Here is a 19886-nt window from a genome sequence, read left to right as displayed (position 1 = left end):
AGGAAAATAAGACTTTCTCTGAAGACTGCCAGACTTTATCCTAAGGAAAATGATAGATCGCCTGTCTACCATCTGTCACTTTGAACTGTTCTATCAAATCAACATTTTTTGAACTTTGTTTTCATTGAGGAATGTGATTTCGCTGTGTTTCCCAAGCCTTACGTTGAACAAGGGAAAAGAGTCCTGAAGCGTTCTTCTTGAAGTTAGAAATATGTATTTTGCTTTCCTGCTCATGGAACTCAAATACCTTAACAGATTTAGTTCAGACTTCTCTCAAATAATTCACCTTTACCAGGCCTGGGAGATATCAACCTCCTGGGAAAAACACAGAGAATATTCTGAGCATAGGAAAATATGGATTTAGAGAGAAATGGACCTTCTGTATTCCATCTCAAGTGTCACTGTTAGCAGTGTTCTAATGATACAGCAACCAGCTGAAAGTGAGCACTGATTAAAGCTTTGGGAGGAGGCATTTCAGTTTTAAGGGGAAAATGTGGTTCTTTCATGTTGGAAAGTTCAAGGTGGTGACAAATATGGTCTCCTTTCCTAAAAATAGTACAAGCAAAGAGCAGTCACTGACTACTCCCAGCATTATTTACTAATGCTTTACCTTGATGGCTGTGTATTATCTGAAAAACAGGATTATAAAATGAATGCAAAGCTAACATCTTCTAAGCCATAAATAGGATGTAGTGTGGGGGCCTAAGGAGCCACACTATTCAAATTTTCTTATTCCATTTTTGGACAAATACATATAAATCCCCAACTGAGTTAGAAGAAGGGAGCTAACACTTATTTAGTGTCTGATATATGATAGACCTTAGACATACATTCTCTCATTTAATTTTCTTCACTTCCCTATAAGGGGAGTCATTATCATCCCCATTCTGCAGTACAGAAACAGTCTCAGAGAAATCAAGTGACTTGTTTTATACCCCTCGTAAGTGGCACACCTAGTAAGTGGCAGATATGGGTTTGAATCCAGGTCTGACTCTAGAGCAACTTATAAGATTTTCTGTGATGATGGAAATACTTTATACTGTGCTGTCCAATACAGTAGCCACTAGCCACATGTGGCTACTGAGCACTTGAAATGTGGCTAGTGCAACTGAGGAACTGAACTTTATATTTTATTTTATTTTAATTCATTTAAACTTAGATTTAAATGGCTTCATCTGTCTAATGGCTACTGTGTTGGATGGTACATCTCTAGGGATTGCCTTTTCTTGACTGTAGTTTGTAAAGCAGGAATCTGTAACCTGGTGTCCGTAGACATACTAGGAGAAGATCCATATATGGGGTTTCTTTTATAGTGTTTTCTTATAGAAAGGTCTTAGTCAGTAGAAGGACTGCTTTGCTTCTTGGAAAGGGAGAGTGAAGTTATGCAAAGTCATAGTCAGGGGTACAGTGTATGATAGTCTACCACCACTCCCCAAAGAGTCTTCCGGGATCCTAGGATAGAGGGGATACCAGGAATGCTGAAGGAACCCCCCAAACCATATTTCCTTCTCCCTTCGTAACAGCCCCAGCAGCAGGTTGGTTGGCATCTGGGGTGGGAAACACAACTATTATACCCAAAGTTGTAGCTGAGTTCAGTTCTATACACATGTCTGGAGTGCTTATAATATTGTACAAGGCACCATGCCAGGCATCTTGGAGGAGGAGAGATGTTTTAAAATGACTGGGACATAAAGTCTGTCCTCAGGGAGTTTACAACTTAGTGGTGATGGGCTAAGGCAGGAGGGAAGGGAGAATAAGACAAATACTCAAAGAACTATAACACAAGGCATGCTCTGAAAGGCATAGGAAAAGTACAGATTAAAATCTGAGGAAGGCCAGAATGGTGTTTATCAGTAATAGTGCTTATTAGCTGTGTGACCTTTGGGAAATTTAAATTCTGTAAATTTACATTTCTTTGTTGTAAATGGGGATAATAACTAGAAAATAAAATAGTGGGATAATGAATATAAGGCAGGACGCATTCTGAACAGTCAATGAATGGTAGTTCCCCTGGTGGCCCTGCTGCACTGCTGTGTATGTATTGGGTTGGGTGGAGGTGGATAAGGGAAGGCATCATGAAGGAAATAGCATCTGAGATAAACCCTAAAGGAAAGATAGTCTTTTGAAGGCTGGAAATCAAGAAGTAAGTGGAGGAACAGCGTGAGCCAAAGCTGTGGAAGTAGGAAAGTACTGGAATGATTCAATGAATGCTAGGTAGTCCCATTTTGCTAGAGTGTCAGCTTTTTCTACCTAAAGTACGATTCCCCACACCAGCAGGATCAGCATCACCTGGGAGCTTGTTAGAAAAGCAGAACACAACCCAGACTTATTGACTCAAAATCTGCATTCTAACAAGATTCCCGGGGAACATGTGTGCACATTAAAGTTCAGGAAGTATTGAAGTAGAGCACAAGCTGGAACATAGTAGGAGACAAGGCTCAGAATGGTGGGGCCTTATTAGGAAGGACTTGAATGCCTGACCGAGTAGTTTGGGGAGTCATTAAAAGTTGCTGTAGGATCACTGTCAATGAAAATCCACCTGTGACCTGTATCACACCTTGAAAAAGGTGACTTAAGCATCATTTTGGCTCTGAAAATTTTTATGCTCACCACCATTCAAGCAAGCTCCTTAGTAGAAGAGGACTTTGGCCCTTTTCTTTCTGATCACTTCCCCGTTCCCTTCGCTCACCCATTAATCTTTTACAGTTACCCTTGCCTCAGCTAAATAAGTTATACAGAATATTGAACCCTCAAAATTGACAAAGTAGGTTTCATTTGTTTGACATCAGCTAAGACCTGGAACTGAGAAATGTTCATTTGTTTTGGCTACTAACCCCTGTGGCTGGAGAGCGATATTGCAGTCCAACTCTTTTTAGAAATTGTAAATATTCTCTCAGAAGTAGCAGGTGGAATTGCTGGGTAGTGGGAGCTAAAAATGTGGAGTCAGAGGTTTTCAGGCCAGGACTGAGGAAGGAGGAGGGGCTCCCAAGGATGGATAAATCCTACAAAAGCACCTGCCAGCACATCAAAAGCTTGGCTATTATTCTAACCCCTTACTTCAAGAGTTTTGAATTAAAAACTAATTTGGAGACCTTCTTTACCATGGAGTCCCATATCCGATTTTAAACTAAAGTCAATTGGAAAATAGGACTCGGGTTACAGAAATTTCTTTTATACACAAATTAGCTATAAAGTTCCTTTTGCCAAAAACTGACATTCTATTTTTTCAACATGAATGTCTGTCTGGAGACTGCTGCCTTGAATTGAATTTACCAGATTTCTCAGGACCTGACCATTTTCTTTTAAAGAGAACTAATCCAGAGTAGAATTGTGTTTCTTTGTGCTAAGGTTGAACCACCTTAAGTCTGTGGGCTGCAGCTGCAAATAAGAAGTGACAGGGACCCACAGGGTCACGTTTTGGTGCTGTAACCTGGGGCAATCATTAAACGTGTTAGATTGCATCATGAAGGTTAGTCCTAATTTGACCTGATAGTAGAAAGCTCTGTAAAGTGAATTGTGGCAGTAACTATTATAGCAGCTGGGCACAAAGAGATCATTGATCTTTCACAAGAATCATGAAAATTCTTCAGTGTTTTCCTCAAAGCCCAGGAATCATTTGTGTCTGTATGGCAGACATCATTGCATGTGAACTCCTTGACCTGCAGATTGGAGGATTCATTGGGAACCACACTTCATTCTGAGATGTTTAATCCCCTGGTTCCATTGGTTAATAAATGTCATTCTCCAACGACCCCATCCTCACCCTTCCCCAATATGCATACTTTCTATAGTGGCCTCATGTGGGTTATGAAGTCAGAGAATCTGTATTTTGACATGACATGAAATAACAGCTTGTCAGCTGTCTAAACCAGTCAACCTGGTTTAAGACGAGATTACATTACCACATGGACTTTAATTGTGAATGTAAGATACAGAAATAGCAGAATTCTATAACACTAATATTTATTATCTATTTTACTTTAACAATTCGTGCTTCCTTATAGACAAACTGTATATCTTGTGGGGTTAGGCGATGAGGGGACAAGATGGGAGGAGAAATGAATGAGCAAGGATCAAAGTTTTATTAAATTTATCCTCAAGAATAAAAGGGCAAATACTATGAGGAAATATATAAGACTTTAGAACATTTCTTTGTTCTGTTAATTGTTGGTGACTCCCTCATTTGTTTTTCTTGCAGTGATTATCAGTAGAGTCCTTAAAAAGTTAGACCTCCCATGTGCTCATTTTAGGGACAGTAAGCAAGTTAACAATTGAACAAAATGTATCCTACTTCACAGGCAGTCTTGGGGAGATGAAAGGAACCCTCAAAATAGAGTAAGTGGTAGTTTTAAAAAAGGTAAGGAAAGCAAGCTGAATCCCTAGGAGCATAGCAAGGAATGGTCCCCAGGCTAAGAAGTAACCCCTGGATTTAGGCCTGTCCTGAATTCTATAGATAAGATTCCTGCTTTGCATAGAAGAGTGAACTAAATAGCCTCAAAAGTTTCTTCCTAGGGGATTTCCTGGTGGTCCAGTGGTTAGGACTCCATGCTTTCACTGCTATGGGCTGCACGGCACAGAAAAAAAAAAGTTTCTTCCTAATCTAATATTTTCCTAATATCTTCCTTATCTAATAGTTCCATCATATCTAGTAGAAAAATGGTAGAAATAGCTTCCATAAGAGATTTAAAGGTAAATTCTGTAGTTTGGGTGAGAATTAAAATATCATAATTGCTAATATTTTATATTCAAGCCATAATTGAAATTTCTGCAATAAGAATTCTTGAAATTAAAGTGGTGGTGGTTTTCCTTTTAGAATTTAGGTAGTTTTAATGGGGCTATTTTACTTAAAATAGCACTCTCAATGTGGACCACATATACATGACACAGAAAAGATCCTATAATTACCTACTGATTTACTGGTTGATTTAGTGCTGTCTTAAAGCAGGAATGAAACAATACAATAAAAGTAGCTGGGAAGCACTAGTGTCATAGAATTTTGCTATGTCTATAGCTCTTGTTTTCAAACTACAAATCTTTGGAGACTGTACTGGGTCTTGGATAATATAAAATGTGGATTTGTAGTCAATGGATCAGCTTACTGAGTGGGATGTCTCTCTCTCCTTGATATGAGGTCTTTTTCTATAAGAAACAAGGCCTGAGATGGTGTGTTGAATTATCAGGATTTTCATATATTTGGATCATTTATGAGGTGAGTACACAGAAAGTACTTGAAATCTCGGTCTTATTCAGTGCCAAACAAAAATCTGTACATTAGTACAGGGAGCAAAATACCTAAAGCCCTAAAGTTACCATCTGGGACTAAATAAAAGGGAAGAACAATTATAGCCAAATGTCTATGACTGAATACATTTAATTCATCAGATTTTGTTCCTGGACTCCTTCAACTTTTAGAAAACAGTACAAACAGCAATACAAAGGTTCAATGATGAAAGTAGGGTATATCCTTGGATAAAGGCAAATTCAGACCAATCTCCTCACATTGTACATCAAAAATTCTAGAAATTAGAAATGGAAATTTGCAGTTAATATTTATTGAGCATCTGCTATATGCCAGATGTGATGCAGAATGTTCTACATATGTGATCTCACTTAATCCTTTAAACAGTCCCATGAGTTAGGTACTGTTATTAGCCTCCTTTTACAGATCATAGCTCTGAAGCTCTGTAATATCCTCAGTCATCAACTTAATAAGGCAGGAAAATGGACTAATATATTATTCTGTAAAATTATCAAATGCAAAAGAAAAAAAATTCTGATTAACCATTATTAATCAGAACCTCCTAATCCCTGAGCATTCCTTTTGATAAAGATTTTACCATCCTGCAGTATAGTACTCAAATGATGGAGATGCATTTGAAATCTAATTATTTCAAGTAATGTTGATATAATCAGCATCAGAACTTTTGTCATTAATTCTTTATTCTAACTACATGAGTTAATAGAATGCATCACCTACTTCCACCCTATTGAGAATTAATTCATTTAACACTCACTATGTGCCAGGCATGGTGCTAGGCACCAGGGATACAGTTGTGGGAGAGAGAGAGAGAGAGGTCCTCCTTAGAAGAGCTGCTTACAAACTTCAAACTTATAGGGGAAAAGTTCGTTTTAATTCACTTAGAATATATATATTTTTGCTTATCTTTACAACAGCTTTGTGCAGTGTTATCATCCCCCTTTCACACATTATGAAACTAAGACTAAGGGCGATTACGTGAATTGCCAGAAGCTACCCAGATAGTAAAGGACAGATCCAGGATTTGAACCCTGATCTGTCAGGCTTCGAAGCACATATTGTTTCCACTATACTATTACATCTTCCATGGAACTTTTTTTGGTCAGTCTGATATTTCAGAAAGAAATACCGAGAAAAGTTTTGGAATAGTACACTAATCACATTTGACTCTGTGACTACTCAGGTGCAAGAAACATCTTCATTTATAAATTATATAAAAATCTAGTCTTCTTTGAAAATAGTCTTGGTCATGATCTGAATGTTTTCTAATACATAGCTATCAGTGTTTGTTTCTTTAGTTCTAGTCATGGTAGGGATTTAATAGGGCATGGATATGATACGGTGAATGGTTGACTTAAGATACAGAAGCAAGTTTTCATTCTTTCACTTACTCACTCAGATGCTGTAAAGGAAAAATGTTTGACAGGTCCCAGAAGACATTTAATGGAGGTGTTCCACGTGGAATCTGATTGCAGAAGAAATGGTATTTGTTACATGGGCTGAAAACAGCATAGAGATATTTTTTTATTAAAAACAAGAATGTAAAGCCATTTTGTTAGAACCTTAGCATTCATTTTACTGAAACTTGATTGACCTTTAGCTGACGGGATTCCAAATTTTCATTGACATTTTACAACATTACCTTAAGAATTGTACAGCTGTGGGCCAAAGAAAAATTGAGGGTTAAAGAGTGAGCCATAGCAGGCCAACTTGATTCCTCTTTTGATAGGATTAGAGGACCAGTAGATAAAAGGCTTAGGAGAGATCACCTAACTTTGGACTTTAACAAAGCTTTTCATCCCACATTTCATGAAGTTTTTTTTTTTTAAACATCTTTATTGGAGTATAATTGCTTTACAATGGTGTGTTAGTTTCTGTTTTATAACAAAGTGAATCAGATATACATATTCATATATCCCCATATCTCCTCCCTCTTGCATCTCCCTCCCACCCTCCCTATCCCACCCTTCTAGGTGGTCACAAAGCACCCAGCTGATCTCCCTGTGCTATGTGGCTGCTTCCCACTAGCTATCTATTTTACAGTTGGTAGTGTATATATGTCCATGCCACTCTCTCATTTCGTCCCAGCTTACCCTTCCCCCTCCCCGTGTCCTCAAGTCCATTCTCTACATCTGCGTCTTTATTCCTGTCCTGCCCCTAGGTTCTTCAGAACCTTTTTTTTTTTTTTTTAGATTCCATATATATGTGTTAGCATACGGTATTTGTTTTTTTCTTTCTGACTTACTTCACTCTGTATGACAGTCTCTAGGTCCATCCATCTCACTACAAATAACTCAATTTCGTTCCTTTTCATGGCTGAGTAATATTCCATTGTATATATGTGCCACATCTTCTGTATCCATTCATCAGTCAATGGACGCTTAGGTTGCTTCCATGTCCTGGCTATTGTAAATAGAGCTGCAATGAACATTGTGGTATATGACTCTTTTTGAATTACGGTTTTCTCAGGGTATATGCCCAGTAGTGGGATTGCTGGGTCATATGGTATTCATGAAGTTTTAATTGAAACACTTGAAATTCCAGATGCTGCTGCCAGAGGAGTAAGAAACTATCTCTGCTCATCCCTGGCTGAAACATATAAGACTTGGATAATAGAAAATGCCTTTTTCCATTTTATATGGTGCAGCAGCTACTAGTAAAGTGACAATGCTCTGGAATCATTTGAAGAAGATGGGATTAACACTACTCAAACTTGGGTTGTAACTCCCCATCACTCCAATTACTAAATAACACCCTTGCGAGTTCTATATCTTTTTTTTTCCTTTTCTAGTTTGCTATGGAGTTATGGTTTTCTTTTTTGGAAGCCAACCTCTATATTATCGGTGGAAGTGACTTTGACACCAGGGTAGTCTAATGATTACATCTGCATCAATTCAACAACCCTTGCAATGAAGGAATGGGAAAAATGTCAGGAGATAATCTAAAAAGTACATGGTCAAGCTTTTCAAAGGAAGAGTGGGTCCATCCATAAGCCACATTTAAAGAGGGTCCTATCTCTTTAAGGGAAGAGGTAGAAGATAATTGATAGCTTGTGGTCAAAAATGTTAATTTCCGAGAAACAGGAGGGATCTTACAAATGGCAGAGTCACGGTCTTATAAGAGCCTATATTTTAATTCTGTATTTATCAACAAGATCTGTAAAAAGTGCAGAGGGCAACTGGCTTCAAGGAATTCACCTGTTACTCCTGGGCTCTTAAGATTTAGAGTATTCCTCTAGTGGCTCATATAATAAAATCTGGAGACATCCCAGTCCTTAATGGAGTCTGGATTTTGGCTTTCTTTTTCTTCTTTAGGGTTGAACCAGCTGCCCTTTGACCCTGCCAACAACAACGAGCCCCTGCAGTTTGGCAGTACCAGTGGCCCTCTGGTCACAGAAGGCCTCATTGAGAATGGAGGGGAGTCAAGCAAGAAAAGAAAGAGAACAAATGCTCCTTCAGGTAAGCTAGGCGATAATCCATTCTCTTAGGCCAGTGCCACTGAGTCAACATTGTCCCAGAAACTAGTATGTAGTGGGCACTGTGCTAGGATCTGTAGGAGCTACAGAAATGAGAAAGAGTCCCCTGCCCTCGAGGAACTCATGGTAGAATAGAGGGCAGAAAAAGCACATACTTGAATAACTCTAATAATAAGATAGAGTATCATCAGTGCTGTGGTAAATGTGTAAAAGGGAAAAAAACTATGGGAGCCCAAACAGGGAAAGAGTTTAATTCAGCTTTAGGCATCATGGAACACTTCACAGCAGAAGTGGCATTTGTAGCTGGCCCTTGAATGGGTAGACTTAAGACAAGAAGAGATGAGTAAAGAACATTTGGTTTAGGTATAAAGAATTACATGAGTGAATGATGTCACTATACATCTTTCTTTGTATGTACACGTGGTGGCTACCCTCACTTGTACTCCTAATGTGGATAACTGCATACATTTGCATGTCCCCACCCCACCCCTGTTTCCCCCAGTACACACTATGCCCACATGTGTTCTATGCCCTCATAGCTCTCTTAGAACAGCTGATGAACAGATTGTCCTAAATCCTGTATAACAGCCAACTGAATTTCTAGCCTCCCCTGCAATTCCCCCCATCCTTCGTGCTCCGTTGGCCCATTCTCATGTTAAATTTCTCCAGAGTGAGTGGGGAAACAATGGGAGAACCAGATCTTAACTGATCACTTAATATTTTAAAATTTCATCTCTTTGTTACTTGGCTATTCATTTGAAAATAGTATCCGTAGTCTATAGAGACTGATCTGAGATTTTAAGATGGGCCTAATAGACATGTCCATGGGGTTTTTGGTTTTGTTTTGTTCTGTTTTTTTACTATTACTTTTACATTCAGCTTATAAAATTGAGCATGTTTACAAACATACACCATCATACCTGACTCTTAGATCATAGGTCTTTCTGCTTATGAATCAAGATATTTATTAAATACAAGTTTGGAAAACAAAAATACAGTAAGGCATTAGCTATCTGGAGCCCTCAAGAAAAGTGTGATTTTTAGATAGCTGTATTTTCTGGAGCACTGGAAAGGCATAGTATACAGCCAAGGAACTGGACTGAGTTGTAGTCCCAGCTCTCTCTCTGTCTGTGGCCTAGGGTGTGTTCCTTAACCTCTCTGACTTTCACTTCAACTGTCAAGTTAGAAATGGTACTAAAACTTCTTAGGATTATTAGTAGAGTTAAATGAAATTATATAGGTAAAGGGCTTAGCTTGATATCTGCACACACTTCATCACTTAAAAAATCACTTAATAAATGTTGCTATTTTGTTGTTATTATTATTACATGATAATATTATGAACTTCATTGTTGTAAGCATCAATGCACTTCACATTTTTAGGTTAACCATTATGAATACAAATCGTGTGTGTGTGTGTGTGTGTGTGTGTGTAAACTTATCTGTCTTTTTAAGGCATATATTCAACATAATCTAAACCCTGCTTGATCATTTAAAGGCAAAATTTTAGTCATTAGTCATTGTACTGCTCTATAATATTCTATTATAGTTTTCTGGGTTTACTAAGGAATATAGGCCTTTTAACTCTAAATTGTCCTAGACTGTGGTGGCTTTTTAGTTATTACAGCCACATCAGCCACATTTTATCCACGTCCTGTCTCCTTTCTGCAGTCTGCAGTCATTTCTAGTTTCTTTCAGTGTCCCTTCATGTAACAGCCCTTTTTCTCCTTCTACTTAGTTACAAACTTTTAAAAAAAAAACAAGCAAGATCTCCAAGTTGGTGTCTCAACTTAGTATGTTAAGTAAGAGTTATTCAGCTGTGAGAGAACCTGCTATGGAGAGATATACAGGATTTAGGCATCAACTTTAAGACATCTATTTTGGCTGCTCTGAGGCCTTTTTTGATCACTTATTCGTTTTTCCACTGTGTTCATGGTAAGTGATGTGCTGGTTTAGAGTAATATCTCCTGAACATTGGTTAACTCATGAGGGTGGAGAAAGGGGGTATGTATAAATCTGAATTGTGAACCAACTTTAAAGAATTGCAATTTTATTTCTAATGAGCATATTCAGTGAGAGCAAAGTAACTGTTGCAGGTATAGGATTTTAGCAGTAGATTATGTTAATCTATAATTAGCAGAATCAATTTGCATTCAAATAATGAATATGCCTAAGTTCTTAAGAAACAGCATGTTCTTAAAAATAGGTAAACTAGGCCCCTGGCAGGCTAAATTAGCTCCCTTGTAATCTTTTCAACACTATTTGCTTAGTGAACCCTTTCTTTGTAAGTAGTACAAAGGTAACTCCAGCCCAGGTTAAATTACCACAAATTCCAAATTAGTGTAGTCCAAATTAGTGTAGTCCAGATTAATGAGGTTTTACTATAAAGGGAGTCTCATAATTGTTCAGCTGACAATCTTATGGTATTATAAATGGGCAGATTGTTTTATAAAGGTATTTTTTTCCTATGCAGTTCTAGACAAAAGGAAGAGGGAAGGTATTTTGTGAGTAGGAACTTCCTTCTTCCTTTATCACCATTCCCTGCCTCTTGGTGAGGAGGAAAGCTAGGGTTAGAAGTCCTTACAGGAGCTACCAGCCGTTTCAGTTGTAAGTTGAGATACTCATCCAGCCATTACATCACTCAACCCTGTGACCCCTTTGAATCGAAACCATCTCTCTCCCTCTTCTGTCACTACAAATGATGGAAGGGTCTGTGCCTGCAGCTCCAGTTCCTATACATTCTATTCTTCTTCCTTTCTCACCCCTCCTTTCTCACCTTTTTCTACAAACTGCCTCTCTCCTTTTATAAGAGAATTGATCTCTTAAAGGTCACCAGCGACCTCCAAATTGTCACAGTCAGTGGCCTTTTGACAGGTCTCAACTACCTTGACCTGTTTGCTTTATTTCATGCTGTTAACAACCTCCCCTTGCTTGAATTCTTTCTACTTCTGCTTTCTTTGGCAATACACTTTGCAGATTCCTCTTCCTTTTCTAACTCCTTCAAGCATTCTATCTCCTTTTCTTCCTACCTCCACTTTAAGTGAGGATATTATTATCCACATTTATAGGTGAAAAAATAAAGGATAAATAAACTTACCCAAGGGTGAACATTTAGCAAGTGGTTTAACTAGGCATCCAACTCCAAAGCCTTTCTCTAACTACTCTCCCAGAATCACTATGTCTGTAAATGTTGGGAATCTGGACCCATTATTAAAATGCATATTAAGCATTGCTGGCACACTAGGGAAAGCTGTGTTTGTGTGAGGATAAGGCAAGCAGAGCTTGGATTTGATCATCTCTAGGATCCCTTCAAACTCTGAGATCCCATGGTTCCTTCTTTTCAGCATTCTTTTCTGCTACCCTCAACAAGTCTTCTATTTCAGCCAAGGTTGTCTGCTACCTCTCTCCAAATAGGCACTGGGCCTGCCTACTTCAGGACCTTGCTCATGCCATTTCCTTTGCCTAGCATGCTCGTCCTCTTCTTTCACATGTCAAAATCCTATCCAATTGACAGCACCTAGTACAAGTCCTACCTTCTCCAGGAAGCCTTCTGGATCATCCCAGTTAGAATTATTCACTTGTACCTCTGAAACCCCTTGGTTGTTATATTCATGTGAATCACCTGACACTGATTATAGACCACCTTGAACTATTGGCTATCTGTTCATAGTAATATGTCTTAACCTTTCAACTTAGTCATCAGCTCCTGATTGGAAGGGCCCCTGATTCATGTCTTTTGGCAGAGATACGGTGTCTTGCATACAGTAGATGTTCAAGAAATATTTGTTGATTGATCACGTATCTGGCTGAAGAATTGCTTTCCCTTTGCCTTAATATTCTCTATTATTCTCTTGTCACTCCCAGGGTGGAGCTGTGCACAAAACTGGGCACTCGGTATCTAATGTTGATCAACTGACTGCCTCACTTGTCCCTAAAGGTCAGACTCCAGACATTTGTGAGATTATATCCCTAGAGCAACCACACATCGAATCTGGGTGCTTGTGAAACAAATACCTGGCCCTAATGGAATCTCTTCTTCTTAACTAGATGAAATTTCATGAGTGTCCGAGGGAAACTGATAGGTGGAATTGGGTGTCCTGTCCCAACTCCTCTGTGAAGTAGATCCGTAACCTGGATTAGATATTACTGCAATATTTGGCCATAAACTCTTGCTATGTGGATCTGGCTGCTTTGCGGCTTTTATCTTAAGGTGAGCTCAGAATTCTTCAATGTGTTTGCTCTCAAATTTCACCTTTTCCCCATGGAAATGTTTCCTTGGTGATGCTGCAGCTGCACAAATTGTTTAAGATTGTGGTTAGTCCACTTATTCACATGATGCTCTATGGACAAAGAGTAGAAGATTTTTAAACCCTTGTCAAATCATAGTGCCAAGTTCCTGTCCAGAAGATACCAACTGTCTCCTGGTTTGAGATCCACCTGGATTTGTAGAAACAGATACCAACCCTCTTCTCAAATACTTCCACTAAAGTGGAAGAAGCCATGAGTCAGCAAGGCCAACCAGATGATGACTAAAACCAAATGCACTGTTTTAAGCACCAACATCACGGTACACTGCCATTCTAAGAAGGTGCCAGCTCATTGGAAGAGTGGGCAACTAACCTGGGGATAATTATGATACCAGAATGATCATTCAGATGTGGACATAGTCCTATTTCTATTGTCTTCTCTCATAGCTCTGCATTGAAAGATAGGTTTGCATTTAATTATGTGATGCCTAATACTAAGCAGTTTTGCCAAAGTTCATGTGAATGAATAGCTCAGTGTGAAAAGAGGGATCTTCAACCATTTTCCATTTGCAATAATGATTGAACCCCAAGAGTTCAAGTTCTCCAGGAAGACCCTTCAATTCAATAATAATTTGCATCACTATTGTGATTCTTTCTTTCTCTTAACATATTTTCATATTCATTTCATTTTACAGATGAGGTACTAATAACCAGAGAGGAGAAATAACTTTGACTGAGGTGGAATAGCATCACCAGAAATGTTAGGATATGATAAGGACCTCCAGATAATATCTAAACTTGATCATAGGCCCCTAACTCAGTTCTCAAGGTTTCCTTTAGAATTTCTGGCAGTCAGAATGAGACTTGACAATATGAAAGACAGTGAACAGTCCCAGCACTGCCAAGACTAAATTAACAAGAGGAAGCAGCCCTGCAAAGCAGCAAGGAGAGGTTCAGTCAGACATAAGGAAGAACTGTATTGGAATGAGTTATCAGGGGAAGTTGTTTAAGCCTGCTTGGAAAAGAAATATAAAAATGAGATGAACACTCATCTGCCTGGGAGTACTTTTGTTTCCTTTCTTACCTAGAAGAGGGGCAATGAACCAGGAAACTTTTTTATGACACTTACAGCCCTTTGATTTACCTTAGACTCACAGGGCTGAGACTTATTTCACATGTACTTTGAAGTCCACAAATGAAAGCATTGATTGTTTTTAAAGAGAGAAAAGGCCACCGTTTTATATCTTGGTGTGTGGTATTTCTAGCATGTCAGCTGAATTATTATATTGCCAAAGGCAAGAAGAGCCTATTGTTCCTTCAGATGGAATTAAATAAGAAAAAGAGTAGACTAATAGCCCTATTCAGTTTCTTTAGTCCTTTGGACATTTTTATCTGATTACAGTTTCAAAAAAATAAAACCTTATCTTGATAATGAGACCAAAAAATGAGATCAAAAAAGTAAGCTGACTTCTTTCTTTCTCAGTTCTGATAGAAACTCAGTGTGAAATTTTTCATCTTAAAGGACTGTCAGGGGGAGGGGAGATTGAGGGTGGCATGGAAGAGGCAAGATAGAAAAATGCAAATATGTCTCTCTTAAGTTGCTCCAACCATTGGAATAGCTTTGGAATGATTTTGTGACTTCACTGTACCTCATAAGTTCTTCTCTCACAGACGTGAAGTGTGAGTCAGGCTCATGTGTTGGTAATATAGAGGCAAGTGGAAGATGTTGAATCATAGTATTTTAGAGTTGGAGGCAATCTTGTCTAACTCCATCATTTTCACAAATGAAGAAACTGAAAGCCAGAGAAGGGACTTTTCTAAAGTCACATGATTAATTAGTAGCAAAACTAGAACTGATTATTACCAGATCTTTATAATCATTTCAAGTTGGCTAGGACTGTGGCATGTGATTGATTCATTTGTATTGCAGAAAGTATATCTATAACCTAGAGGAGCTGGCTTCCCCCATGCTAGTAGTATTACATGATCTATAGCAAGCTAACCCAGTGGTGTATGAGGTCCCATATCTGTTCTGTCTGCCACACAGGGGAGGGCCCTTTGATCTCAAACTAGAAAAGGAATTTGAGTCTGGGAAACACCTATGAGGGAATTGCTTTTATAGAGCTGAACTCCAGCAGCTCAGCAAATCACAGAAGAAACTCTTTGTGACACCTGCTTACTTGGCAGGGGACAGTTAGTGTCCCCCATCCCAGCCCACCCTAAGGCCACTCCATCCAAATAGGAAAAAATTTTATAATCATGTTTTATCTGTTATTTAAACTTTGTTACATAATTTTGTCTAGAGGATCTCTTGTTTTTTAACATGTTTATTGGAGTATAATTGCTTTACAATGGTGTGTTAGTTTCTGCTTTATAACAGAGTGAATCAGTTATACATATACATATGTTCCCATATCTCTTCCCTCTTGCATCTCCCTCCCTCCCACCCTCCCTATCCCACCCCTCTAGGTGGCCACACAGCACCCAGCTGATCTCCCTGTGCTATGCGGCTGCTTCCCACTAGCTATCTACTTTACATTTGGTAGTGTATATATGTCCATGCCACTCTCTCACCCTGTCACATCTTACCCCTCCCCCTCCCCATATCCTCAAGTCCATTCTCTAGTAGGTCTGTGTCTTTATTCCCGTCTTGCCCCTAAGTTCTTCATGACCTTTATTTTCCCTTAGATTCCATATATATGTGTTAGCATACTGTATTTGTTTTTCTCTTTGACTTACTTCACTCTGTATGACAGACTCTAATTCCATCCACCTCACTACAAATACCTCCATTTCATTTCTTTTTATGGCTGAGTAATATTCCATTGTATATATGTGCCACATCTTCTTTATCCATTCATCCGATGATGGACACTTAGGTTGCTTCCATGTCCTGGCTATTGTAAATAGAGCTGCAGTGAACATTTTGGTACATGACTCTTTTTGAATTATGGTTTTCTCAGGGTATATGCCCAGTAGTGGGATTGCTGGGTCGTATGGTAGTTCTATTTTTAGTTTTTAAAGGAATCTCCATACTGTTCTCCATAGTGGCTGTATCAATTTACATTCCCACCAACAGTGCAAGAGTGTTCCCTTTCCTCCACACCCTCTCCAGCATTTATTGTTTCTAGATTTTTTGATGATGGCCATTCTGACCGGTGTGAGATGATATCTCATTGTAGTTTTGATTTGCATTTCTCTAATGATTAATGATGTTGAGCATTCTTTCATGTGTCTGTTGGCAATCTGTATATCTTCTTTGGAGAAATGTCTATTTAGGTCTTCTGCCCATTTTTGGATTGGGTTGTTCGTTTTTTTGTTATTGAGCTGCATGAGCTGCTTGTAAATCTTGGAGATTAATCCTTTGTCAGTTGCTTCATTTGCAAATATTTTCTCCCATTCTGAGGGTTGTCTTTTGGTCTTGTTTATGGTTTCCTTTGCTATGAAATTAGAACACTCCCTGACACCATACACAAAAATAAACTCAAAATGGATTAAAGACCTAAGTGTAAGGCCAGACACTATCAAACTCTTAGAGGAAAACATAGGCAGAACACTCTATGACATAAATCACAGCAAGATCCTTTTTGACCCAGCTCCTAGAGAAATGGAAATAAAAACACAAATAAACAAATGGGACCTAATGAAACTTAAAAGCTTTTGCACAGCAAAGGAAACCATAAACAATGCCCCTAGGTTCTTCATGACCTTTTTTTTTTTTTAACAGAGTGAAGTAAGTCAGAAAGAGAAAAACAAATACCATATGCTAACACATATATATGGAATCTAGAGGATCTCTTTCAATTTCTCAATTTTTAGGTAAAGACTTGTCTGATAAAAATCAGTTTTAGGGCAGTACAACTCAGTTTCACAGTAAAAAGGTCCTTAGATTTGGGGAGGTTGCTTTCCTCTCCTGTTAGCTTAGTAAAGTTATCAAAGCAACTGTTATTCTTGACTCTGAGGCCTATAAGGGCCTCCCTGGCCTCAGTAAGAGAAAGAAGCATACTCAGACATGTAGTGAAAAGAATACTGAAGACTGTGATTTTAGTACTTGATTTGCCACTTGTTATTAGTATTTTGACCCTGGGCAAATCACAGAAGCCTCTTTTTTAAGCTTCAGTTTCCACATCTGTTAAAAGGGGAAAGAGTTTTGAAAACTGTCAGATACTACTCTTATAGTTGCTGCTGCTGCTTGTTAGGTTTGAGAGTGTGAGTGCTTTTCTCCTTCCAATTCTGAGTCAAACTGATAACAAACACAAAAAGCCATGTGAGGAAGAAAATGTAATGTTAGCCTTATTATAAGTAAAACTGGATTGAAGAACATGGCTTGAGCCTAAGGCCTAATGAAGCTTCCTACCATCTCCAGCTCCAAATCTATGCATTGATACCCACCGATAGGGAAGACTGAGTCTGCAGAACAGACCACTTACCCTGCCAGTGTCATTGAGAGTGATGGCCTGTGTCACAATTCAGTGGAAGCTAGAACTTAAGAGCAAGGTGGGCCTGTGCTCTTAAGGAAAACAGTACCTGTGCCCTGACTAAGCTCTGCGCACTTTGTAAGAGAGAAAGGGTCATGTCAACTTGAGGACATTCTGACCCAAGAGCCAGAATGCAGAGGTTAAGTCAGGAATGAGCACTTATTTTTATTCTAATCTTACAAATCAGATAAGTCGATGCCCCTGCTGTGCCAAGGAGTAAGCAGGGGTGGAGAGAAAGCCCAGAGAAGTTTCTGTTAGTACTCTCTGTCCTCTCTCACAAGTAGAATGGATGTTCCCTCCTCCCCATGGAATGGTGCCAAGTGTGAAGAGAACCCCCACCATCCTAACACTGCTGTTTATTTGCAGATAAATATGACTTTGGATTTTTCTATCCTTAGAATTATTTTTTAACCAGGGGAAACTAGCAATGATGGTCCATTGAGGGTACAAATAAATAGGGTTGTTCTAGAACCATGTGTTACGTTTAGATTTTTACTTCTCCATGTATAAAGTCAAGACAAATTCCAGATGGAACTCAACTTTATATCATCTGATTTTGCCTCAGAGTAGTACTTTACAGTGAGGAGATTTCATTTTCATGAACTTCAAACACAGACACCTTTGCTGCCATTTTAGCATTGTCATTCCACATGTGATTGCAAACTCTACAAGTATTCCTTTCTCTTCCATGACACCAGAGTATAGTAATTAAAATACTTTATTACTACTTCTACTAGTGTGCCAGACACTGTTCTAAGTATTTCAAATGTGTTAACTTATTTGACTTTCATGGCAACTCTATGATTATCCTCATTTTACTGGTAAGGAAACTTAAATACAGAGAAGTTAAGTAATTTGTCCAAATAGTAAGTAGAGGAGATAAGATCCAAACCCAGGCAGGATAGTTCTAAAATTATTGTCAAAAATCAACTGAATCAGAACGGAAATTGAGGAAGAGCCGGGCATCAATGTTCTTTAAAAGCACTGCAAATGATTCCAATATGCAGTCAGGCTTAAGGACCAGCTCAGCTACCCATACTGCATCAGAGCAACTAGGTGTACCTAGACCACTGTGGTTCAGAATGTTGGACATTTGTAGTGCAGTAGTCCCCCCTTTTCCATAGGGTATATGTTCCAAGATCCCCCAATGGATGCCTGAAACTGTGGATAGTAGCAATCCCTATATATACTATGTTTTTTTCCCTATACATGCATACTTATGATAAAGTTTAATTTATAAATTAGGCACAATAAGAGAATATCCGAACTGCCAGAATCACTACTCTTGCACTTTGTGGCCATTATTAAGTAAGATAAGGGTTACTTGAACACAAACACTGCTGATACCATGACAGTTGACCTGATAACCTAGGCAGCTGAGTGACTTACAGGTGGGATGCACTGGACAAAGGGATGATTCGTGTCCCAGGTGGGATAGAGCAGGACAGTGTGAAGTTTCATCACGCTACTCAGAACAGCATGCAATTTAAAACTTATGAATTGTTTATTTCTGGAATATTCCATTGAATATTTTTTGGACCGCGGTTGACCTCGGGTAGCTGACACCACAGAAAGCAAAACTGTGGACACTGTATTCTATGATAAAGTATGTCTAGAGTCTTCTGTTACGAACTAAAGTGACAGTGATGCAGTAGACCAGAAGGTGACAAATAAAGTGGTTGTGTGTATGTTGGCCACTCTAGCTATTTCAACACAGAAAGAAGTGACTGCCTAATTTGCAATTTTCTCTTTCTCTGCTCTGTTTCCTGATATCAATTTACTATCTATTGAAATAAAAATCCATAATGATGAAATTCCCTCTTGTAAGGGGTTGGGAGACAGTCTTGATTTTTTTTTTCCAATCTCAATTTCCTTGATAATGTGAGCTATTCAATTTAAACCATGCAGGTTGTAGTATTTCTACTGAGCAATTGCTTGTGTAATAGAATTAACTTTAAAATATTTTGCTTCTCCTACATTTGAATTTTAAGCAAAAGCAACTTTCACATGCAAGCTGTTTTATGGAATGTGCTGAGTGAGGGTTGATGAGAGTGTCACAGAAAGCCATTAGATGTGTCCAACTGCTCAAATGGAATGTGCTATTTTGCAGGGGAGACAGGTTTCAGCAAGTGGCATTCCCTAGCTACAGTCCCTTTCTTCTGAATATTTGATTCAATAACAACAATACAGGAGCAGCAGCTTTTATTAAATATTGATTGTATGCCAGCCACTATAACCAAGTGTTTTACATATATAAACTCAAGCAAACTTCATAACAAATCTATAAAGTAGATACCATTTTCTCCTTTGTTTATAGACAACAAAACCAAAGCTTAGAAAACTTATGAAACTTTCCCAGGCTACAGCTAGTATATAGTAGAACAGGACTTAAAAAGAGGGAGGCAGGATACAGTGGTTGTTAAGAGCAC

General features: G+C 38.6%; 1 protein-coding gene across 12 annotated transcripts in view; it reads left to right on the top strand.

The window, feature by feature from the left end:
* The window catches only part of ENOX2 (ecto-NOX disulfide-thiol exchanger 2), a 270889-nt gene that overhangs the window by 120262 nt on the left and 130741 nt on the right, over positions 1-19886 (top strand). For 8 of the 12 annotated variants that reach the window (XM_082445320.1, XM_082445321.1, XM_082445319.1 and 5 more), the window contains one exon: positions 8572-8715. The exons of 3 other annotated variants lie outside the window; for them this stretch is intronic. Coding sequence is in view for 3 of the 9 variants with exons in the window: in XM_082445308.1 (XP_082301434.1) it covers positions 8572-8715 (144 nt within the window). In the remaining 6 variants the exon portion in view is untranslated. Of the gene's footprint in view, positions 1-6656; positions 6741-8571; positions 8716-19886 lie in introns of all 12 variants that reach the window. One more of the 12 variants, XM_082445311.1, reaches the window with a different exon arrangement.

This window comes from Balaenoptera physalus (genome assembly GCF_965194825.1).
Source record: "Balaenoptera physalus genome assembly, chromosome: X".
Lineage (NCBI taxonomy): Eukaryota > Metazoa > Chordata > Mammalia > Artiodactyla > Balaenopteridae > Balaenoptera > Balaenoptera physalus.
Note: the sequence above shows the minus strand (reverse complement) of the source record. Positions and strands in the feature narration are given on the sequence as shown.